At 40.1% G+C, this 25,954-nt stretch overlaps 3 protein-coding genes across 15 annotated transcripts in view; 2 read left to right on the forward strand and 1 right to left on the reverse strand.

Moving 5' to 3' along the window:
* Positions 1–19,903, reverse strand: part of LOC136699563 (dual specificity mitogen-activated protein kinase kinase 4) — a 32,209-nt gene extending 12,306 nt beyond the window's left edge. The window contains exons 1-4 of one of the 13 annotated variants that reach the window (XM_066674372.1): positions 19,875–19,903; positions 8,957–9,036; positions 6,930–6,965; positions 3,636–3,668 (exon numbers count right to left, since the gene is read on the reverse strand). In XM_066674372.1, coding sequence (XP_066530469.1) covers positions 3,636–3,668; positions 6,930–6,965; positions 8,957–9,036; positions 19,875–19,888 — 163 coding nt within the window. In that variant the 5' untranslated portion in view covers positions 19,889–19,903. Of the gene's footprint in view, positions 1–3,635; positions 3,669–6,929; positions 6,966–8,956; positions 9,307–9,353; positions 10,389–19,874 lie in introns of those variants that run through there. The other 12 variants (XM_066674375.1, XM_066674377.1, XM_066674376.1 and 9 more) reach the window with 12 other exon arrangements.
* Positions 11,355–16,481, forward strand: tmem220 (transmembrane protein 220). Its single transcript, XM_066674956.1, has 6 exons — positions 11,355–12,490; positions 12,643–12,672; positions 12,810–12,870; positions 13,826–13,949; positions 14,341–14,400; positions 16,027–16,481. Exons 1-6 carry the CDS (start codon positions 12,398–12,400, stop codon positions 16,157–16,159), a joined length of 501 nt encoding a protein of 166 aa, XP_066531053.1. The 5' UTR covers positions 11,355–12,397; the 3' UTR covers positions 16,160–16,481.
* mrps7 (mitochondrial ribosomal protein S7) lies at positions 18,677–23,502 on the forward strand. Its single transcript, XM_066674378.1, has 5 exons — positions 18,677–19,274; positions 19,898–20,089; positions 20,567–20,630; positions 21,459–21,626; positions 22,432–23,502. The coding sequence occupies exons 1-5, from the start codon at positions 19,231–19,233 to the stop codon at positions 22,651–22,653; spliced, it is 690 nt and encodes a 229-aa protein (XP_066530475.1). The 5' UTR covers positions 18,677–19,230; the 3' UTR covers positions 22,654–23,502.
* Positions 23,503–25,954: the final 2,452 nt, after the last annotated feature.

Raw genomic sequence — 25,954 nt, forward strand, 5'->3', positions numbered from 1 at the left:
CAACATGCAGGCACCAATCCTGCCTGCCTTAACTTCCCATTCCAAGCCAGTTTTATTGCACCCCAAGGACAAAAATGATTCTTGTAACTTACCTGTTACTTACTAATGCTTAAGCAAATGACCAAAATAAAAAGGTGAATAACGTGGAAATATTATATAATGAAACCTATGTTTTTTGGACATAGAGTAACTCCGTGTTTACTGATAAAAATTGCATAATTATATCACTGCAGGTAGTTTAAGTGCATTAGTGTATTCAAAAAGGTTGGGGGTGGGGAAAAATACAAACAAACAAAAAACAACAACACAGTACTCAGGGCACTACTAGCGCAATGTTTTTCAGGGTTAAACAATATTGATAGTATCATCCAACCCTACACAAAAGTATCAAAAATATTACATGCTGAATGGGACATTTGTTGTAGGAAAGTTGCATCTTTTTATCAGCAGAAAAGCAGGTGAACTCACCACAACAAAACCTTATGGTTTTGGACTCTGAAGCTGAAGCTTCGACACATCTCCCATTTACTGTATAAAGCCTTATTTCGACTTAAGTGGTTTTCCGTCGTAAACGTCGTGACGTGAACTTCGTGTTTGGTGTGTGCGGCGGAAGAATACACGGTTACGCGTCTCGGGACCGAAGAGGATAGGTGTTAGGATAGGATAAGTGCTTACAGTATGTTATTTACGTACAGTATGTATGTATGTTCTGACTTAAACCGAAAATCGGTTTACTACGCAACGTAGGAACGGATCAACGTTGTAAGTCGAGGACCCCCTGTATAGAGGTTGATGTATGCTTGCCCTTAACACCAAGTAACTGTATCATCAGGAAAATCACCCAGGCTTTTGTTGGAGTAGGTCTTACATAATGGCTTTCTAACATCAGCTAAAATTATCTGGACAAATCCCACTTCAGGACATTTTCTCAATCTTTGAACGTGACACTGCTGCAAGGTGCTCATCACATTTTCACAGATAGTCCAAAATGAAGAACATTCCTTCCAAATATATTAGATTATAGGCAGCATTAGCCTTAAAATAACTGTTAAGTTTTAGGTTTCACCTCCATCATTAGAAAAAGCTTGATGCACAAAGACAGGCCAGACACTTCTTCCAACATATCTTCTAAAATAAAGGGTATTAATAGGCCGTGGGTCATTTGTTCCCCTCTTTACTGCAGTAACTGACTATATAAGGCATAGGACTTCTTGTAAATTTTCTCTGAGGACTGGATGACATTCAGCCACCAATACGTAAGTGAGGTCAGGTACTGATGGCGGACAATTGGCTATGAATCACGCGTTACATGACAAGTCAGCCCAAAGGAAATGGACGAAGTTACACTGCTCCACATGCTGGGTGGCTTTATACCACTCTGCCTGATACTAGGTACTGAGCATGGTGACCTTAGACTCATGAGCAGCTGTTGTAGAGCATCCCATTTCATCTCTTGCATTTAATAAAAGGGGCTGATATAGTGTATGATACAACCACAGCCCTGAAACAACATGCAAATAGCAGATTCACCTCAAATCATCCTGTGGTTTACACAATAGCAATTTAAAATACAGTAAACTCTCAGTTCCCACAGTTCCAAAACTGCCTGCACAGAAAGGTTCCACCTTTAAAGAGAAGAAGGTTTTGTTTGTCTCTTTCCACACTAAGACACCACAAGAATGTGGGGGTTCAGATTCCGGTGGAAAACCATTCAATCCTCCAATTTCCCAGCATGAATTTCCCTGTCTCAACAGGCTCGTGATTGTTCCACTGCTGTTCATGCCAAAGATATCTTCACCGTGCTCCAAAACAAGACAACACAATCCCAAAGGAAAAAAAAAAAAGAAAAAAGACAGTGACAACACCAAGGCAATGCTCTACCCAATGGTTAGTAACAAGCTGTCTGAGAAAACCACACCAAAGAAAGAACCCACCAGAGCTTCCATTACCTGCTACAATGGACAAAAAATTATATTAATTAAGAGTTAAATATATGCACATAATAATAAGGCAACATGAAGGATAAATCAGAATCTTAAGTGATCAATCAAACCAAGGTAAATCTGGCTGTAGGCCAATGGAAGCTCTCAGGTCTAGGCTTGTGCCGATTTCCAAGTACTTTTATTTATTTATTTATTTTTTACAGTCACTGATGCGAAACTATTCATGCAGCACCCAAAAATGTGTTCATTTGTAGCTACCGCTGCGAAGCTGACAGTCATGTTTAATATTGGTAAAATTCAGCATCATCCTCAAAAGAATTTCTTGTAAGCAACATTTTCAGTGATCATCTCTTAACTTCGACTGTTGGCTGCATTAATGGAACGCCCAAAATCAGTGAGTACTACTGCCTTGCTGAACATACTATAAGACAGGAGTGGCCAACCGCCAACTCACAAGCCGTATGCAGCTCTTTTCCTGTACAAATATAAGTATATCTGTTTATTTTGAAACAGGATAACTGAAAACAGGAAACAAACCTTTTCTTATTTGTAAACAGAAAATTGCAAGAAGATAATAGGAAAAAAGCTACGTTCCCAAGCCTGTAGACTGGGCGACTTGATCCGTGTTCACGTTCACCTTTTGCCACTGCTCACTCTGTTCTGTTTCTCAGCAGGACAACCCTAGAACCACACTCTGAAATCATTTGACACGTGGCCAAAAGAAGCAGTATGTGCTGCTATGACACATAATTCTGGGGAAGAACAAGTGTTTTTCCTATAGGAGTGTGAGTACATTGTGGTTTAAAAATGACTTGTCAATCCTTTTCCCCCCTCACAGTCCTGCAAAATGGGGTAGATATATTACTCTGAACTATTCACTGATACTTCCAATATCTGGTTTTAAATGATCTTTGTTCACAGTGAGAGTGGCCAAAATGAAGTCAAAGTAAATAGAGATAGTGAAGAGGAGTCGACTCCCAAAGATTTGATTCTTTGAGCATCTGAAATTGAAATTCTTGGATTTGACTCAATCTTGGTTTGTGATTATTATAAGAAGTTGTGGTTGCTGTTGTGGTGTGGACGTGTACATGCATATTTGTGTAAATACATGGCTTATGGTTCCTGGTAGCACTGTGGGTGGGTTTTTTTTTTGGTTCTGTTGTGTCTGTTAGGTTGGCCACCCCAGCTACATTGTCCTCTTTGTGCTTGCAACATGTACCAATGTTACAGTAGAAGCACACAAATTACTAGAGGGCCACGATAAAACTGACTCCTCAGTTTGAATTATAATGTGAGTATCTGCTGATCAGTACAATTTTTGTATTATCAAGCTCCCATAAAAAAGGGGGAGCTTGAGTTGCTTTTGTGTGCATCACCAAAAAGGCACAAAACTCACACCAGCATCCCATAGACAAACAGATTTGTAATTCAATTTCTTTCAGATATCCTACTCTCAGTTGCTGTTCAGTTTCTTTAGCTCCCTGCCCAGCTAAGACTTGTTATTTCTATGATGTTTATTCTTAGGTTAAACACCACCACCAAAAACACCAACAACCCAAACCCTTTAACCGGCACAAGCCCTTTATCACAGCCCAGCTCCTGCAGTTAATTAGTAGAGATCCAAGAGCATCAAACACCACCACAGCCACAATCAGACACGCTTTCAGAGAGGCTGAAACAGGGGGCGCTTACTCTGAGGAGGTCCAGACAGGTTAATCTGAAATCCTGGTGATGAAAAGAACAAGAGTACACACTAGTTTATGGGACGTAATGTAGTTCTTCATGCAACGGACAAGTTGCCTTATTATTGTGCTGGAAGTCGTATACAATGTAAAAATACATTATATTAAACCACATTTGTGATGTAACATGCCTCGTGTTTGGTCAGGATTATTCGTGACCAACGTAATCATGTGAATCATTGATTCACCCAAATACCCACAGTAACACTGGGATTGGTCAGACTACGCACAGTTTTCACTACACAATTCAGTGCTTTGTAAAATAATTGTTTATAAAATGCAGACATCTATAGACTCCCTACTGCAAAGGTCAAAATCAAGAGAACAAATAACAAACAACAGTGCAGCATTTCAATGAATCCATCTGAAATATTTCAAACATATGTGGTATAGAAATTTAGAGCATGACCAGCAGCTTTTCTTAGCCGTCTCCTCTTCAAGATTCTGGGTTAACTTCCACAAGTCGCCATGACAGAATCATAGGGGGTGGGCAGTTACAAATTCACCCAATGACTACAAGACAAAGGTGGGTTTCACTGTGTTTAAACCAAACTTTACCCAAAAACGTATTTCATCCATTAAATGGAAGAGAGACATTCCTCACATTAGCAGGTCCTGTTAGTGGGGATTAACTACTAAACTGTGTTTTTGTTACATTTTAGTAAATTTCGTTGTGCTGGAGAAACACAAAAGAAACTCTGGGGAATCAGTTCCTGAGATTTCCCAGAGTGGTACTTTCACGCATGCAGCTCAAAGTGGGAGATTTTCTTTGTCAGATGCATCCTCACAACTGAAAACATTCCATGTGCTATAGGCATTGGGTGGCACCTGTACAGCGAGTGCAGTAGATACTCCGGAACATTAGCAGCTCACTGAATTTCTACTATGGCTGCATTTTGAAACCAGGCAACATACAAGACGGCTAATCAAAACATATTAGCTGGAAAAAAGTGTTGAAAGCAACCTGACGTCACCACACACATTCCGTTTGAACCTAATTCTAGTTCCCACTTCACATCTTCAATAATTTTCCATATCTCACAAACTACATGAAAACATGTTCTGGGTGAAGTAGATCATCCTCTGAGACAACTACTAACCAATTGCACAGTATCAGTCTCGGATAAAGCATTCATTTATGACTTTTGTTAGAGATTGGAAATTGAATACACTGCTGTGCATAGACTTTGTTAAAAAGTTTCTACAATGTAAGGAATCTGACAGGAATGTGCAAACAGACATAAACCAATCCACATTGGCACAGTAAACATCAACACGTTTTCCAAAATGTTCCTTTGTAGACCTGATTATGATCTCTGAAATAGTTTGGTTTTACCTCAGGTAATTCATCTGCTTTTAGGACAAAAAATACACCTCATTCATACTGAATCTGTGCGAACAGGTGACACAAACAAACTACAATTCACATAAACACTGAGAAATGCTTCTGCTAGCAGACAAACGTTTCAATCAGAAGGGAAACGCATCTGCTAGTAGAAAAATGCATTTACATGCAGGGAGGAAAACAACACACAACAGCACTGCTGAAGTGGACTAGAACGAAAAAAAACTCCATGAAACCAGAAAGGAAAGCAAAGTGAAGAGAATGAGACTGGTGAAATAAGATAGTGGGGAGGTCAAATGGTGCAGGCTGTGAGTGTGTGCATTGAAGGTGAACTGTGCAGGGTCTCACCGTGGTCCACCATCAAACAGGGTCATGGGGGCATTAGGGGTCAAAGTGAGGGGAGAAAAGCATTATGGGAGAGAGAATATACTTCAGTGATTTAAAAAAGATCAAATCTATACATTCAGGGCGTTAGGGTGGGGAAACATAACCAATAATTTGATACACTGCAATTCATCTGAACCAATGTACAAAATAGGATTAGCAGAGTTATAAATTAGTTTATGCCTAAATCCCACAAAAAAAAATTAAACTGAATTTAAAAGCTTCAAATATAGGCTAAAGAACTAAGTACTACTTAACTATCCTAAAGAAATGATAGTGAGTCTTATCAATATTAATAAGCATTACACAATCCATATATTGTATCGTATAGGTGTGGAATTCTAAAACCTTCTGGACAATAGCCACTCAAACTGTCAACAGTAACAAACATTTCTGAAGAAGAGCGACACTAAAGCCAAAATGTGCATTGCGATAAAGTATTGCAAATCTTTTTTTTAAAATAATATTTTAACTAAAAATAATAATAAATAAACAGTGGAATGAAATAGGAGCGAATCGAATCATGAGATGGCTAGAGATTCCCACCGCATTCAGGGGCGTGGATAAATATGATCCAAAGTGAGGAGACATCATAGGCCAAACATCAAAAGATTATTAAATATGTGATTATTAATAAACCAGTGATTGTGAAAGCACAACCACAAATGACACCATTATTGTTAATGGTAACTAAAGTAAAGGACACTCCAATCATAAATAATACACTGGTGGTAGCAAACCTGAAGGCTGAGTTATTATTTGGGGGTATTACATTGAAATCAAAAACACATAATCCAGTCTGTCTGATATTAAAATCTTGATTCAGTGTGAGGCAAGTGTTGGATTAATTCGATATGCAGTTTGATGCAAACTGAAGCACATGAGATATACTACACTAGCCACATAGCCTTGTAACTTCAGTGCAGAAGTAAAGGAGGGCACTTCAGGAACCCACCTTCATCTAAAAGACAATTATAGTGATATTTATTGAGTTATTACAATGTGCTCCACAAGGCTGAGACTACACATAGGGCTAGGCCTTGCAGAAGTCATGTTTAGATATTGTCTGGTGCTGCCAAAAACACCTAACTAGCTTTGAGATAAAATGAATTCAGTAAGTTCAAGTTACTGGTGCATATTACATGGAAGATATTTTTTAAATTTGGTGTAGTACAGATAAATCAGCAGTAGTGTGTGTGTGTGTGTGAACACATTTCTAATAATTGGTAACAAATATTTAAAAATGATCAAGACAGGTTTGTAAGATACACAGAGAGAATGACATTAACCCACAATTAAATACTTTACCTTGTTCTGGAACAAAACACAGATTTCAAAAATACATGCAGTTAAATATCATCATGTAGAAAGGTGGTTTGGGGGTGGGTCGGGTTCAAGGTCAGGGTCAGGGTAAGGGTCAAGGCCGGTTAAAGGGGTGAGGGATAATCAAAGCTTCATCCGACTGAGCACAGAATGACTACAGTCCTAACTACTAAAAATGTGGACAGTAGCTACCTGTATCACTCTGACACCTCCAGCACGTGTTGGTCTCTGTAAGTTAAAATGAAACAAATTGATTTCAACAGAGCATAAATACTTTGGATGAGTGAGATGTGGTTTTAGCCCTCACCTTATGGTTCCCCTACCTTTGCCATAAATACATTGTCATGGCGGTTTCTTTGTTACATGATGATGCACATGTACAAAATAACTAGTCATCAGGACATCATAAAATGTGTCATGTTGCAAGAGTCGAATATCCCACAACTAGAAATATCATCAGCAGCTACATTTCCTGTGTTTATTTTGTCCCATTTTATAAGTAACTCTGTGGCGTTGGTACAAAGTTAAATAAATGTATTTTAGCTAAAGCAATATGTTCTGAACTACACTGAGGGTATTAAAAATATTATAATATTTATTACATTAATGTACAATTAATGTTTAATGTGCCTCACTGACTGACTGAGATTTGCAAGGTCATAGGCTGTTATTGCATGCAATTTGTGGGACGAATTTCCTTTCAAATTTTTTAATTTGTGCACATATATATATAGCAATAAATATATTATTTGCCTTTTAAGTATAATGCAGCATTACATCCATCAATTATATCAATTTAATGCAATCTATAATTTCTACAGTTTTTTTCCTTTTACATGTTTTATCAATCCATTTTCTCTGACTATAATACTCAGCGTACACTACTGACATATGTGAAACAAACTTTGGTAAGTCTACCACTTGAGATAAAAAAAAGTCCACTGATGCATTATATGGACATTATATAATATTCAGCTTCATCTGTCCTCCTCCTGCATTAGTCAAACATGTCATAAGCTATTTCAAAACAGCTCTTGCCAGCTTCAAGAAACATCACAAGAAGAGAGACTTCCTGGCCTTTAAATTAGTAAATCTTACTCGTAAGACTATTAAGGCATCACCAGAATTTTGCATTAACAGGAAAAGTGTTCATTTTGGCCTTGATGCCCTTTAAAACGTCCAGTCAGACTGCTTTTAGATGTTTAGGGACTGGACTGAGAGGCCAGATGGCAGTCCCAGCTGCGTGTCATCTTATATTTTGTCACAAAAAATGCAGTTGTCAATTTCATATTAAAAAAGAAACCAAACAGAAATGGACTTGCGCTATGTTACGCTGTCTTTGCCAAAAACCAAATGACTAGATGTCAAACACCTTTCAGAGTAAGGGCTTGCTAAGCAAAGACAAATGAACTCACTGACATTTCACAAATATTAAGCAATATTATCTCTGAATTTCAATGTGTCTTGGATTAAAATGTTGTTAACACCCATAAAACGTATAAAAATCCAGTTGTAGCACATTACAAAGATGTAAGAATATAAATAAAAATCGTGGGCCTGACTGCTGCTTATTAGCCAGCTAGCAACCTTAGCTAACTGACATCAGTTAGCATTCTAGCAAGCCCTTTTTTAAACAATTACTAAAGCCATAAAGCTGACACTTTCAAGCTGTTATTGTGGGCAGTCGAATACATGGTACGGACATATCTAAACCAACAAAGTTAGCTTTTAAGAATTAATGTCAGGCTAAATGCTGTTTACTGCTTTAGCATCAATGGCTAGTTTAGCTTAGCCGTAGCCCAGTGTTTTTTCTCGAGCTGTGATTTAACGTATTTCCTTTTTGTGTTTCTGCTGCTTTACCCCGCCAAAAACTTTCTTTTAGACTCTTAATGGACGGGAAAATGGACGTGTTAAAAAAGGAGAAACGCCAGAGTAATGGATAATTCAAGACTAGGGCTGACTTCCTTTTATAACAGGCATCAATGCGGTCTAAATAAGAAATATATTATTAATCAACTGAATTTGGCTTCTAACGTCCAACGAAAAAACACAAGACAAATGACTGGCTTTAGTATTAATGGAAATAACGATATGAGGAGCCGTCTGTCTGTTTAGACCTGTTAAATCCAATCCAATCCAATCCAATCCAACCCTCCTGATCTGATCAGGTCACAGAGAGACAGAAACAGCAGTAAAATGTTTTATCTGTCTATTCTTACCTTGCATGCTGCTCATGGTGGTTATGTGCTGCGTCTGGGACTGATGGTGATGGGAAGATCCCGCGTTGCTGCTATTGTGGCTGGAAGAAGAGGAAGAATAAGAAGAAGAGTAAGAGGAAGGAGAGCAAGATGTGGATGTTGTTGTGGTTGAGTTGGGAGTCGCCATTTGTGTTGTGCTGAAGTTCAGACAGCAGCGCTCTCTCTCGCTCTCTCTCTCTCTCTCTCTCTCTCTCTCTCTCTCTCTCTCAACGCCCCCAGCAAAAAGGGACTGCAGTGTGTGTAATGTAATGTAATGTAATCACACAGTGTTCAACGATGTAGTATTGGACCGAATTCATTTCAATCACAATTTGTTAAAACCTTTTAAGCTTCTGTTTGGATTATTGACAAATCTTACCAGAATGGCCAAATACATTCATTCACCCGTTTATTATCTATAACCCTTATCCAATTCAGGGTCGCGATGGGTCCACAGCCTATCAGGAGTCACTGAGCACAAGGCGGGAACACACCCTGGAGGGGGCGGCAGTCCTTCACAGGGCGACACACACTCAAAACTAATGCATATGGACAATTTTAAGTAACGGATCCACCTACCAACGTGTATTTTTGGACTGGGAGGAAATTGGTGTTCTGACGAGTTGTCCTACCCTGTCAAAATGTGCTGCCATAGTGTACTATAGTTGTTTAAATAAAACGGTAGGTAAGATACTCTGATAAGCTAGTGTATCAGGAAATGCTACCTACAGAGGTATAATCGGGAGATATGAACAGCCTAAATCCCCTTATTAAAGAAATTATAAGATTAAAGAAATTATTTGATATTTTTTACATTTAACTTAGTGTACAGTTTTGGAACACACAGTAAACTAAGATTGCGTAATGCAACGGATATATATTTCATGTGATTTATCACATAAAACACACAAAAACATTAAAATGTTTGGGTCTGAGAGAGAGCTGCAAAGTAGCACATTTTGACAAGGTAGCACAATTCGTCAAAACTCCGGCAGCCCACAGGAAACCCATGCAAACTCTTCACAGTCAGTCAATTAACTGTTTTAATGGTCATTACCATCTGCAACTTACACTGGGCTTAGAAATATTACAGGTCACTAGATCTGTAAGATTTTCCAGATCAGATCACAGACATTTTCCGATCATTTCTATGGTCCAGTCAACTCCTGCTGCTTTGGATGTGGCTGTGGCAACCCATGCTTCCCATGGCAGCAGTACTGTAGATGTCTAGCCAGTTGTCCCTGTGTCTTCTCTGCTGTCACTCATCCAGTTTCCTATACAGCTGTTTTATTTTTATTTATTTATTTTTTATAATACTGTTGTACACAGCTCCAGGGACCTGGAGAATGTGGGTTCGAGTCCCGCTCCGGGTGACTGTCTGTGAAGAGTGTGGTGTGTTCCAACTGTGTCTGTGTGGGTTTCTTCCGGGTGACTGTCTGGGAGGAGTGTGGTGTGTTCTCCCCATGTCTGCGTGGGTTTCCTCCGGGTGACTGTCTGTGAGGAGTGTGGTGTAGTCTCCCTGTGTCCGCGTGGGTTTCCTCCGGGTGACTGTCTGTGAGGAGTGTGGTGTGTTCTCCCTGTGTCTGCGTGGGTTTCCTCCGGGTGACTGTCTGTGAGGAGTGTGGTGTGTTCTCCCTGTGTCTGCGTGGGTTTCCTCCGGGTGACTGTCTGTGAGGAGTGTGGTGTGTTCTCCCTGTGTCTGCGTGGGTTTCCTCCGGGTGACTGTCTGTGAGGAGTGTGGTGTGTTCTCCCTGTGTCTGCGTGGGTTTCCTCCGGGTGACTGTCTGTGAGGAGTGTGGTGTGTTCTCCCTGTGTCTGCGTGGGTTTCCTCCGGGTGACTGTCTGTGAGGAGTGTGGTGTGTTCTCCCTGTGTCTGCGTGGGTTTCCTCCGGGTGACTGTCTGTGAGGAGTGTGGTGTGTTCTCCCTGTGTCTGCGTGGGTTTCCTCCGGGTGACTGTCTGTGAGGAGTGTGGTGTGTTCTCCCTGTGTCTGCGTGGGTTTCCTCCGGGTGACTGTCTGTGAGGAGTGTGGTGTGTTCTCCCTGTGTCTGCGTGGGTTTCCTCCGGGTGACTGTCTGTGAGGAGTGTGGTGTGTTCTCCCTGTGTCTGCGTGGGTTTCCTCCGGGTGACTGTCTGTGAGGAATGTGGTGTGTTCTCCCTGTGTCTGCGTGGGTTTCCTCCGGGTGACTGTCTGTGAGGAGTGTGGTGTGTTCTCCCTGTGTCTGCGTGGGTTTCCTCCGGGTGACTGTCTGTGAGGAGTGTGGTGTGTTCTCCCTGTGTCTGCGTGGGTTTCCTCCGGGTGACTGTCTGTGAGGAGTGTGGTGTGTTCTCCCTGTGTCTGCGTGGGTTTCCTCCGGGTGACTGTCTGTGAGGAGTGTGGTGTGTTCTCCCTGTGTCTGCGTGGGTTTCCTCCGGGTGACTGTCTGTGAGGAGTGTGGTGTGTTCTCCCTGTGTCTGCGTGGGTTTCCTCTGCGTGACTGTCTGTTAGGAGTGTGGTGTAGTCTCCCTGTGTCCGCATGGGTTTCCTCCGGGTGCTCCGGTTTCCTCCCACAGTCCAAAAACACACGTTGGTAGGTGGATTGGCGACTCAAAAGTGTCCGTAGGCATGAGTGTGTGAGTGAATGTGTGTGTGTGTCTTTGTTGCCCTGTGAAAGACTGGCGCCCCCTCCAGGGTGTATTTCCGCCTTGCGCCCAATGATTCCAGGTAGGCTCTGGACCCACCGCGACCCTGAACTGGATAAGCGGTTACAGATAATGAATGAATGAATGAATGAATGAATACTGTTGTGTGCATACTTAAACCAGTTACCACAAGCATAACACTAGAACAGGTGTTACAGTTCATTCATCCCCTCTAGCCACTTCTTACAGTTGAAGGACAAAGAGGGGCTGGAGCAAACAGAATCATTGGGCCTAAGGCGGGAATACACCACGGACAGGCCACCACACTAACACAGTCATTCACACACTCATACCTGTGGGCAATTTCACAACCAGGAACTCACACACGCTTATGTGGATAGTGAAGCAAGCCATCAAATATGAATTTCTGTGTATATTTGTTTGCTTTTTTCCCCCCAAAATAGGGATTCATTTTTCAAGCAGGTTTTGCTCAAATGCTGTAATTCCACGTGACACCAAGGAAAGAAAAATGTTGCTTTCTGGTTGAATGTATTTTTAGCTTGGAATTATGCTTTTAGACTTAGTAGACATTAATTTGCATATATTCTATTAAAACGTAAGTTGGGAATGAGAAAATGTCGTTGGCGTTTAAGCGGTTAATGTCGCAATGCTGTTATTCCTCAGAGAAAACTACATTTCCCATAATGCAACAGTGACGCAGAGTAATCCGTTTCCTGTCCGTGTAGAAAAGTGTACTGAAGTGTCAGCAGTTATCTGAGATTTATATTTTTAAGAATGCACAATGGGGAAAAATAAGACAGAGTTTATCGTCCCTCTATGGAGAGGGTGTAATCTCCTAATGTCGGCGTTTTTCGCATTAGCCACCTACGTTCAGGCAAGTGATTTCCCTTTTTTATCTCTTATTAGCACATGATAACAGAGCTGTCATTGACCTTTGTAAAGTTTGTGGATTGGCACTGAAAAATATTTTGAACTATACTTAAAGTAAGTGGAACTAATTGTAGGTGTTTAACCCTTTCCCAACAGATAAATGACCCAGATGCTGGATTCTGGATGGTAAATATACACACAAGGCATACTCTTGTACAAAAGTACTCTTATGTACATAGCACTACAAAAAAAAAAAAAAACCAAACAAACTTGAAAATAACATATATAGTGGTGTGAATGTCTTCTTTTCTTTTCACACACAGGTTGGATATGCTATTCCAGCAGGACTGTGCTTTTTGATCAGCTGTCACCCACAAATAACAGGTTGTCTAATGCTGTAGTTTCATTGTAGTTTCATTGTCGATTCATTTAGATACAGTGCTGTTTGTAGATCCAGTGCTTCAATGCTGGTTTATATAGATCCAAAGCTTTTGCAGATCCACTGCTGGTGAAGATAGTTAAAAATAAGACTTTCATCTCAAAGAAAGTCTAGTGCTGGTGTAGAGACTTTGTTTTGCTCAGCACTGCAGAAACTGAACTATGTAACGTTTATTAGAAAACCACCCCCACTCCTTCCCTTCTCCTGTCCCCTGTAAAAGGGCATTACGTTCTGAAATCCCAGGTGCAAACATATCATTCATTCATTCCCTGTTATCCGCTTATCAAATTCAGGGTCCACCTGGAATCACTGGGAGCAAGGCGGGAACACACCCTGGAGGGGGCGCCAGTCCTTCACAGGGCAACACACACACGGACACATTTGAGTCGCCAATCCACCTACCAATGTGTGTTTTTGGACTGTGGGAGGAAACCGGAGCACCCAGAGGAAACCCACGCGGACACGGGGAGAATACACCACACTCCTCAAAGACAGTCACCCGGAGGAAACCCACGCAGACACAGAGAAAACACACCAACAGACAGTCACCCGGAGCAGGAATCGAACCCACAACCTCCAGGTCCCTGGAGCTGTGACTGCGACACTACCTGCTGCGCCACCTGCAAACATATTAAGCTTTCCTATTGTTCCCTTAAGATCCAGTGCTTGTGTAGATTCAGTGCTGATGTAGTGTCCCCCGGTCTGGGAATCAAACCCCTGTCTTCCATGGGATAAGTTGAAATACCCTCCCTCCAACATACAAACGAGAAGTATCGCAGTGATCCAGTGCTGGTGTAGCTCCAATGTTGATGTAAATCTATTGCCATCTAATGGACAGTCTTCGTTAATGCACTGTTTTGTAAGTTACATCTTTTCATTTTCACGACTTCTGTTTTGCAGAGACCCTACCATGGAGGAGAGTCGCTGATTTACACGTGATGGTGGCCACTGGCTTTGGGGCTATTTTGGGTTGGACTCTTTATAAAGAGGGTGTCACACACATTTTTCATCAAGAGGAAGGAAGGTATTTAACCTTCATTACACAATAGAGTATTGTACGTAGTTATAGAACATAGGCTGAGCATTTTATTGAGTAAAATGAACCTGTATCTTCAGTCATTCTCAGTTTTATCTGATCCTCTTAACACTGTATTTTACATGTGAATGTACTTACAATGTAGGAGTACTTTGTAGTTCTACAGTAAAGGTTTGTAGTCCATCTCTTTCCTGTTTAGTTTTAGCTCATATTCACCACATAAATAAATGATCATTACATCCAAAAGCCCCCCAGTGGGCAAATATTAATTAGTGGCCAGGCAGCGCATGATGAGATTACATTTTTATTTTACAGAATATCATTGGTTTTAATAAATAATTATCTTTCTATTTTTTATATTCTTCCTTTCTGCTTACAGGGAGTTTTGTGGACTGATGCTGACAGTGCTCTGGTTGCTTTTGTGCCGACATTCTGGACGGTAACAGTTCAAATTCCCTCATTTACAGACTTCATAAAACCTCCTACATATCATTCACAGTAACAAGTGATTTCATTATTTAAATATTCACCAGTGAGTATTTTCACCTTTTTAGGCAATGATTTACAAATGTAATGTCATATATTATATGTAATTATAGGCCATTGCCAACATCGGCTTCACGATTAAACTGTTCTGGATAAGATCGTCTGCTCAATGCCTTAAATGTAAATGTGTCTTAGTAATTTATTGTTAATGACATTAAAGGATCAATGCATCATTTCTCCTTCCAGGAAGTAGCAAATAAAATGTAATAACTTTATTATTAGATTTGCATTTACCCCACACTCCTTACAGACAGTCACCCGGAGGAAACCCACACAGACACAAGGAGAACACACCAACTCCTCACAGACAGTCACCCGGAGGAAACCCACGCTGACTCAGAGAGAACACACCACACTCCTCACAGACAGTCACCCGGAGGAAACCCACGCAGACACAGAGAGAAAACACCACACTCCTCACAGACAGTCACCTGGAGGAAACCCACGCAGACACAGGAGAAAACACCACACTCCTCACAGACAGTCACCCGGAGGAAACCCACACAGACACAGAGAGAACACACCACACTCATCACAGACAGTCACCCAGAAGAAACCCACGGGGACACAGGGAGAACACACCACACTCCTCACAGACAGTCACCTGGAGGAAACCCACGCTGACTCAGAGAGAACACACCACACTCTTCACAGACAGTCACCCGGAGGAAACCCACGCGGACACAGGGAGAACACACCACACTCCTCACAGACAGTCACCCGGAGGAAACCCACGCAGACACAGGGAGAACACAACACACTCCTCACACAGACACAGAGAGAACACACCAACTCCTCACAGACAGTCACCCGAAGGAAACCCACGCAGACACAGGGAGAACACACCACACTCCTCACAGACAGTCACCCGGAGGAAACCCACGCTGACTCAGAGAGAACACACCACACTCCTCACACAGACACAGAGAGAACACACCAACTCCTCACAGACAGTCACCTGGAGGAAACCCACGCAGACACAGGGAGAACACACCACACTCCTCACAGACAGTCACCTGGAGGAAACCCACGCAGACACAGAGAGAACACACCACACTCCTCACAGACAGTCACCCGGAGGAAACCCACGCAGACACAGGGAGAACACACCACACTCCTCACAGACAGTCACCCGGAGGAAACCCACGCGGACACAGGGAGAACACACCATACTCCTCACAGACAGTCACCCGGAGGAAACCCACGCAGACACAGGGAGAACAAAACACACTCCTCACACAGACACAGAGAGAACACACCATACTCCTCACAGACAGTCACCCGGAGGAAACCCACGCAGACACAGGGAGAACAAAACACACTCCTCACACAGACACAGAGAGAACACACCAACTCCTCACAGACAGTCACCCGAAGGAAACCCACACAGACACAGGGAGAACACACCACACTCCTCACAGACAGTCACCCGGAGCCGGAATCAAACCCACAACCTCCAGGTCCCTGCCATTCAAGGCTTGCTTTATTTATTTATTTATTTATTTATTCATTTTTGCAGAGGTGGGGTTGGTGTTTTGAGGCTGTGCACTGCTGTCGGTATCGCTGTGTTCCCTTTTGTGGCCTGGATCTACTACTACATCAACAAAGAGCTGAGAGCAGACTGGCCTGAACACTGCACAACTGCACTTTAACTCTCACACATTAACACAGTTTAACAAGCTGTAACTTTAGCCTTTTTCCAATCACTTTAACTCTGTAAAGCAAGCACACATAGAGACGTAAGAGAGAAAAGGACTAGTATTTTTAAGTGTCATTCCATGGTAATCAATCTTTACTTCTTGTTGTTAATTGTGTGGGTGCATTGAAATGCAGCGAAGGATGAAATAATGGAACCAATGTATGCAGTACACTATATTTTTAAAATATATCAATATTTTTTTATCCTAGACCAGATCTTTGAATAATTTTTCAAATATGTGAATAAAACATTGCACATTTCCATTTTTGTGTCTTTAATGCGCTTACCCTTCTATGGAGGCAAATCTGTCTCATCAGACTTTGAAATATTACCACCTTTAAATTTTGTAGCACTGATTTTTTTTGCACTGAAATTATGCATCTGAATATAATTTCTCTTGAATAGAACTCGTGAATATTCGAGAACACGTTTTCACTGTTATTACTGAAGGTTAATAAATTCAGATAAAGAAATTCAAACAATATATTTCAAAGATGCTCAAATTCAGTAGACAGTAGATTGTTTAGGCAGTATTCCATTAAAACTATGTCCATCACTCATATATGTGAATGAATTACACCATGTGGTGTGTCACGCCTGTAGTGTAAGAGACTCCCGTGATGCTTGTTTAAATGTATAAAAGGTATTGTTTAGACAGTATTACAGTAAAACTTTGTCCATTCTTCATTGATGTGAATGTAGTTGGCCGTAATGTGTGTGGTGCCCATAGTACCCTATATATGAATACATGTTTGGCATAAAACTATGAAGATACTTACAACATTTTATAATATAAAATATTTAAACCCATGTATATTATCCCTTCTGTAGTTTTATCATTCTGTATACTCCCCTTGTCCTAAGTGTAAAACAATAACCTTCCGTAATTAAGAATAATAATAATAATAATAATATCCATCCATTATTTGTAACTGCTTATCCAATTTAGGGTCGCGGGGGTTCCAGAGCCTACCTGGAATCATCGGGCACAAGGCGAAAATACACCCTGGAGGGGACGCCAGTCCTTCACAGGGCAACACAGACACACACACATTCACTCACACACTCACACCTACGGACACTTTCGAGTCGCCAATCCACCTGCAACGTGTGTTTTTGGACTGTGGGAGGAAACCGGAGCACCCGGAGGAAACCCACGCGGACACGGGGAGAACACACCACACTCCTCACAGACAGTCACCCGGAGCGGGAATCGAACCCACAACCTCCAGGCCGCTGGAGCTGTGTGACTGCGCCACCGTGCCGCCCCAATAATAATAATATAATAATAATAATATATTAATAATGTAAGTAATAGAATCATGCAGAAAAATTTCTGAATTGATTTTATTAATCCATATATACATATATATATATATATATATATAATAAGAATTAGTAAAAATTTTCAGGTTAAAAAAAAAATTTAAAGTTTTTTTTATTCATAAGACGACACAAGGATGCATGTCTTTTATTTTGAAATGGAAATACGGTAGAAATGCAAAAAAAAAAAAAAAAAGCTATTTCCGGTGACATATTATTGCTTATTGTTGCTGACTGAACGGAGCTAAATTCAGATACACATCCGGGACACCAAGGATGAGCAATCGATTCATTTGGATTTTCTCTTTCACCTTAAATGGTGCAGTAATTGCATTTTGTGCTTCCTTCCGCGGATATTATCTCTTTATTTTCAAAGTGTCTCAAAAATCTGAAAGGCTCACTAAAGACACAATATAACAAACTATTAATGTCCTGAAGATGAAGAAATTTTACTGTGGAAATTGTTTTGTAATGGCACATGACATTTAATCCACAGTTCATGTTTCCACATATTCATCATGTCACATGCTATATTCACAGGGCCATTACAAAATATCTCCACAGTAAAATTTCTTCATCTTCAGGATATCAATAGTCTGTTATATTGTGTCTTTAGTGAGCCTTTCAGAGTTTTGAGACAATTTGAAAATAAAGAGATAATATCCGCGGAAGGAAGCTAAACGTGTAGTTTTTCCACGGTATGGAAATTGGGTTCTTTTGTCGCCATCTAGCGGCAACAGAATGGAACTACTGCAGCATTTAAGGTGAAAGAGAAAATCCAAATGAATCGATTGCTCATCCTTGGTAACCCGGATGTGACTCGTATTTTGGTATCTGAATTTCGTCTACCTTATTTGAGCAACTTCGAAATATATTGTTTGAATTTTTTTAAGCTTGAATTATTTTTATGTTAATTTATTAACGTTGAATAATAACAGTGAAAACGTGTTCTTGAAAATTCACGAGTCCTATTAAAGAGCAATTATATTCAGATACATAATTTCAGTGCAAAAAAATATATATAAATAAAATAAAATAAAAAATCAGTGCTACAAATGCAAAGGTGGTAATATTTCAAAGTCTGATGAGACAGATTTGCTTCCATACCCTTCCCTCTTAAGGGACAAATTATATGGTTTGGCATTGGGCCTCCCACAAACCTGATCAGGATTAACCGGTTAAAGAATATTAATTAATGATTTACTTAATTAATATAAGACACATGGAAGTATTTTCACTCATTTCGTTTTATTCCAATTTTATCCGTTTCAATTATCACCCATTATTGAACAAATATCTATGTGACACAAACTGTACAGTTAAAATCAGGCCACCAGAGGGAGACAAAGAATCAGACAAATCTGGAGGCAGTACTTCAGTTGCCTAACGAAAAAGACGAGGGCTGCGTCTCAAATTACAAACTACTACCCTTAACCTACTACTCCAATGACTGCAGTGCTAAAGGAGATGTCCTATTTTTGACTCACTAAGTAGTGCACTAGTATGAGGTTCGAGACAGGCCCAAGGTTCATTCACGAGCTTTGTCAAAATTATAACAAATAACCGTATCTAATAACATATTAAGTCTCATTTTATTGTCCATTGACTCTTTATAAAATGCTTTTTGTTTTAATTTAAGAGGAATATTTTTTTCGGTTTATAGTTTTTAACCGGCGGAGAATCGGTTGCTTCTTCAAGAAGATGGCGGCCTCCATAGCGAACCTGTTAAAGCCATGGACACCGAGGTGAATAAAATGTTTACTGAGTTATTAAAGTCTTTTAGAGATTGGTAAAGACTCTGGACGTTTTTCTGGAAGTTAGAAACTATTAGAGCATTATAAAATTGTTTCACAACAAAGGAAAATTTGTCTCAGTCGAGTGAAGAAAACGGTTAATAACCTCGTGTCCTATATATGCTCTTAATAAACATAAATACAGATTTAATATGGAAACATTTAGAATTTTTGTTAATAGTATATTTAGTGGTAGTTGGACTGGACATGGATATTTTGCGTAAACAATAATAAAATAATAGTTAAGTATAAGAATTGTCCTTCCTGTACATGGATATATTTTGTTTTTATTATTGATAATTGCAGTAGTACTAGTAATACTACAGGAATATAAATTGAACAATTTCTTGCTTTTCTGGAAAGGTATTATTTATGTAATTATTAGTAATGTAAGTATCTTTTGTTGTAGTAGTAGATTTAGCTGCAGTTTTAGTGATTTTCATTTTTATTTATTAGTTTTCTTTAAAAAAAAAAAACCTTAATAATGACTATTTTTTTTAAATACTGCAATATGAAGTGCTTGTTACATTGAATAAATGAATAAACACTTACACAATCCGCTTCATTTCCTTTAGGTTGTGTTTAGTGCGATGGAGTCGCTATAACCCGTACTACCTGGAGCCAGAGGCCAGTAAAGAAGCATATAACATCCCTGAGACTGAGCTAAGTTCAGAGCAGAAAGAGGAACAACTTCTGAAATCCACTCGACCGATCAAAGCAGCAACGTCCGACATGACCAGCTCCCCCTTTAATGACCCGGTCCTCAGGTAAAAGCCCCTGGCACTAACAACACGATTGGAGCACACTCCAAAATTTACGACTGAAAACATTCATGTCAATTTCTGATCTTAAGAATTCGATTTTCTGTCAATTCAAGTTTTAAAAAAGTAATAGAAACACCACTGCTGATCACCTGCATTTTTATTAATAATATATGCACTATTCTTCTATTAAACAAACTAATTGTAAAGTTTGTCTCAAGTCCTCTCCCTTTACTGCTGCCCTTCATCAGATTCCTCTCAGAGATGAGTGATTTATGCAGTGAATCCATAGAAGTCCTGTCATCCCTTACACTTTCTGTAGTGTGTTGCAGTCGGTCAGAATGACTGTGTATTAAATAATCATAATAGAAAATTTGAGTAATTATTTTTGTCCAATAATTGTTACAGCATTATTGAACAGACTATTCCCAGCTTTTATAGTCTTTCCTTATATTGTTTTTTTTATGCCCTTTCAATCAACAGCAAGTTCATCAACATGATGATGCAAGATGGCAATAAGGCACTGGCCAGAGAAATCATGACACAGGTAAAGAACATAAGAATCTCTTGTGGTTCTCACAAAAACCTTGAAGTAACGCTGGGCAGATAACATCATTCAGAACTTCGAATCCACATAATCTTGCCTATATCCATTACTTGATTTTCATTTTAATCCTGTTCGTCCTTGTTGTGTGTGCGCGCGAGTGTGTTAAATGTAACCCCCATTATGGAACAAACACACAGCTCTTGCCTTTCCAGAAGCAGCTGTTCAGATACATTTCTCACTGTTCGAGTAGAGCCTGTATAGTCAGGCATTTGAGCAACAGTGCAGTCAATCCTGAGGCTGCTGTATAACCACAGATCCCAGAGAGCTCAAAATGTTTGGAATTACTGTTTTCCTTAATAGAGAAACATTACACTCCTTTTCCACATCTGTGACATGGTACAAGGATCAAACCCCACGGTAACGAGATCCCAGAAATAAAGAGTGAGGAGCAGAAGCTCTGGATTTTAGTCATTTTAGCTTGGTTCTCTTATTTAATCACAAGTCTTATTTCTCGTTTTTCATCTGTTTTACCTCCTCTTTGTGCACTCACATAAATGTGGGTCCTGTGCTGTCATTGTGGGTACTCAGAACATGAGGTGGGTCAATACTAAAGGGCCTGCCATCTACATAAGATGCAGTTCAAATTCAGATTGACATTTTATCCCATGTTTACAGGCTTAGGCGAACCGGTTTGTGGATTGGTAGGTTCTAGATCCCCATATTAATGTGCTGAAAAAGTTCCTCCATGAAGGGTGGTTTAAGAGACATTCTTGTTGGATGGTCCTCACTTCAGACTGACTATTACCTGTATGTTTTCTTCATATTCAGACTCTAGAGACAATAAAGCGGAAGCAGGTGGAGAAATACCACAGAACCCCATCAGCAGAGAAGGAGGCGATTGAGTGTAACCCATACGCAATCTTCCACCAGGCCCTAGAAAACTGCAAACCAGTCATTGGACTGGCCAGCATCCAGAAAGGGGGAAAGAACTACCAGGTTAGATTGCTTCACAACACTCACTGGCCTTGTTCTACATTGCCTGCTTAAAGGAATATCACATTTACACAATATTCTCCATATACAGGGGGTCCTCGACTTACGACGTTGATCCGTTCCTACGTCGCGTCGTAAACTGATTTTCGGTGTAAGTCGGAACATACGTACATACTGTACTTAAATAACATACTGTAAGCACTTATCCTATCCTCCTCGGTCCCGAGCCGCGTAACCGTGTATTCTTCCGCGCACACCAAACACGAAGTTCACGTTACTACGTTTACGACGCAAAACCAAGTCGAAACAAGGCTTTATACAGTAAATGGGAGATGTGTCGTAACCACGAAACATCGTAACTCTGGACTGACGTAACCCGAGGACCTCCTGTAAATGTTCAGCCGAGACATGTCTGGTTTCTGCACTGGAGCTACAAGGCCAATTGAGGAAACACCGAATAGAATTTTAAAGCCTACCCATTAACACTGTTCAATTAGCGAGCCAGAATCTTTATACATTCGCCGTGGGCCATGGCTGTACACCTGTTATCAGTTATTTAAGATGATAGCCGTTTAATCTGACTACAATTTCTTGTTATTTTCAATTTTGATAAGTCCCAACATTAACAATAGCATAGTGGGTAAAACTAGTGTCCTCCACATAGCACAAGTGTTTGAATCCCAGAGTGTTATATTACTTTTATAAACATACATGTAAACATTTTTGTGCCTAAAGCAATGGTTTATTATAAGTTCACGAATCCAGATAAGACTTGTCTGTCCTGTACTGATATCCACTCTTCACTCAGGTTCCTATCCCTCTGAAAGACAACCGTCGCCGCTTCCTGGCCATGAAGTGGATGATAACGGAGTGTCGGGAAAACAAGCACCGCCGCACACACATGTACGAGAAACTCTCCCAAGAGCTGCTGGCGGCTTTCGTTAACGAGGGAAACGTCATCAAACGCAAACACGACCTTCACAAAATGGCCGAAGCCAATAGAGCATACGCTCATTACCGCTGGTGGTAGCAGAATGAATAAAGACTTGATCATTCCAAGGTCGTTCTGCTTGGACTGGACTGGAGTATGCCTGATGTGTTGGTGGACTGTCTCAGTGTCCATCATTATTATTGCTGATTCCCATGTTAATAGCCATTATCGTGTGTGTGTGTATATAAAAGTAGCCTTTGGCAGTTAACCAGAAACCTTCAATCTCTGTCCATGAGCATTTTCCATCTATACTTTATCAACTATTCAGTTGAAACCTCAGTCTGAGTTGAGTGCAGTAGGCTAGAAGAGACAAAGAATAGACTGCAGTCTGCAGAACTGCATTTGGAAAGTCTTGCCATAGGAGAAGAACTGCAAAATCCAGAGCTCACCTGTTTTGTGGGTAAAATGGAGGAATACTGCAGTTCAGTTCATGTTCCAGGTACCAGTTTTAAGCCTTATATAAGGTTACTTAAAACAAGAACCTCAACCTAATTTGTAAAGATTAGACATTTTCGGAGAAGACAGGACTAATTCTGGCATTGCTTGGAAGTCCAGAGTAATCTCATGTTAAGCATAAAATGTTAATAGTTGTATTTTGTTTCATGACAGTACAATAAATGTTAAAGGAAAGCCACTACTGGAGCCTGTTTTAGTAATACTTTTATATAATTTTGTTTAAAACAGAACTCCTTGAGTGGTGTCATTGTTTTTCAACCACAAGAAATGACAGGTGATTGTTCTAAATTTAAACAGATTGGGAAGATAAGTTTTGTTTTCCTCGCTCTCTGATTTGGTCTGTAAAAAAATAGAGTTAAGTTCAGAGCAGGATCAGAGTCTGAAATCAGAGAGTGATGTGTTCTACCTGTGTCCGCGTGGGTTTCCTCCAGGTCACTGTCTGTGAGGAGTGTGGTGTGTTCTACCTGTGTCCGCGTGGGTTTCCTCCAGGTCACTGTCTGTGAGGAGTGTGGTGTGTTCTACCTGTGTCCGCGTGGGTTTCCTCCAGGTCACTGTCTGTGAGGAGTGTGGTGTGTTTTCCCTGTGTCTGCGTGGGTTTCCTCCGGGTGCTCCGGTTTCCTCCCACAGTCCAAAAACACACGTTGGTAGGTGGATTGGTGACTCAAAAGTGTCCGTAGGTGTGAGTGACTGTGTTGCATTGTGAAGGCCTTGCGCCCAATGTTTCCAGGTAGACTCTGGACCCACCATAACCCGAACTGGATAAGTGGTTACAGACAATGAATGAATATTCTACAAAACATCCCAATCATCACTGTTTACGGAACTGGGACAGCCATTGTTTGTGGCAAATTTTCAGAACTTAAAAAAAAAAAAGCAAAACTGAAACCTCGGTTTGCATATATCTTTATTTGAGTCAGAGACAAACGCACTGTAAACATTCATCTCAAAACATCTCAAATTTGAGTTACAAATTAATTTGTATCTGGTTGATAAAATAACAGGCACACCATTCTTTCAACGCCTTTGTGGTCAAAAGTAATCTTATTAATACAAGTGAAATTCACTTACAGGCTTCAGAGGTCAGCTGTCCTTCACAAGTCAGTGTTCAATCTCAAAAAAAAAAACTCCAGAATCTAAACAGATTTAGATTTGGTGACTAATATAATCATGAATCCCAATGTGATTAAGTCAACCCATCAAAGCTATAAAAGGTTAGCTAACTAACCACTGCTGAAGAAACCGGACTGAGCACGGGTTGTAAGTATTCTGCTCTGAACAGGGTCCATGTCAAAATGCTACAATAATGATTGCACACTTTGCTCAGAAGTGTTCAGCTCCACAGTGGAAAAAGAGGCTATAGTCAATAAGTTTTAATGCTCGGTCACTAGTGTAGAGTTTTCATCCTTGGCTAATCTGATTAAATAAAAGTTACAAATACACTCAGTAAATAGTAATGAAAAATTCAGTCACGTGTGAGTTGTTCAGTGAGTTAACTCAAGGCACTTTATTTCATTTCAAAACCGCATCTCTATTGTTAGACATTTACTGTATATTATTGATATAAAGTAACGAGATTTTTTGAATATGTTTAAACACTAGCAGGATTCATTCCCTTTATATCTAGCTTCTATCAATAACAAGAAAGAAAAAGCGCCTACATTCTTCAAAATATAAAACAAAATATTGTTAGCACCACGAAGATTCTACCAAAGTGGGAGATGAGGAAGTTACTTGCCTTATTGCTTTTAGAAATAAACATTAAGCACCATTTTCTGTTAGATATTTAGAAAGCCACAATAATTCAGATTGGTCCATTTGGAATTGAAGACTACTCCCAGTGACCTACCGTCATCGCTCTGAATTTGAAAGCTTCAAACTTGACCTGAGTAAAAATCATTGTTTATTTTATTTATTCTTTTTAAATGAACTCTTTGGTTACGATATGAAACAGTAACAAAACTCAAGTATTAAAGTCTACACAAATAAAAATGTGTATATAACTCTGGCCAAAGGTCACTTAAATGTTGGTGGATTTTCTGAGAAGGCTTTTAATAATAAGGTCAAATAAGTCTCTTTTGTAAAAGAGTGGTGTGTCACGTCATTTCCTAAACAGATTTTCAGAAACATTAAATTACTATTTCATTAGGATACACTCAGAACTGACACTCATTTAATGCTTGTGAACTTTCTATCCTTTATTAAAGGGAACGTCATCCTAGCATCTTTCTAAACTAGCTTCCAGGACAGCTGTTACATTAGCTTAAAAAGAAAAGTAATAATAAATTTTAATTAATTAATAATTACTATAAGTTAATACTGAAGTAACTGGTCAACCTGTTTTCCAATGATCTGTGAAGACTTCCATCAAGTCAATGATTTGTGCTTGTAACCAGCATTGGATCAAGAGCTGCAACTTATCTCTATGATTGATGATGTGATTGACTGATATACATTTAAGCAACTAATTTATTGATTTTAACTTTCATACCCTCATACTACTGCATCACTCGGTCTCTGCTGCTGAACTCGTTTCTTCTAAGGAACAAACAGTTTCATCTATTTTTGGTAAAAAATCTCAGTTCCGAAACAGGAAATGCAAATAAAAGCAGAAAACTGTGATTTGTAAATTTGTTCATCGCTGCATCCACAAATCCAAGTTAAAAACTGTACCCTCTGCTGCAGAAACTATGCTAACCATATTCAGAAATGCTGCCAACTTGTCTGGGTTTCCTCAGGGTGCATGAGGATGTGGGCCACGTCTGGGAAAGAGGTCTCACTACTTACTGGTCAGTTCTCAGTACTGGAAGACTGCAAATGAACCAAAAAGTGGCCCAAAAAGTGACTTCAGGCGACTTGTGGTATTCATGTGGTACACATGCTTGTC

The sequence above is a fragment of the Hoplias malabaricus genome, chromosome 6 (genome assembly GCF_029633855.1).
Source record: "Hoplias malabaricus isolate fHopMal1 chromosome 6, fHopMal1.hap1, whole genome shotgun sequence".
NCBI classification, from domain to species: Eukaryota; Metazoa; Chordata; class Actinopteri; order Characiformes; family Erythrinidae; genus Hoplias; species Hoplias malabaricus.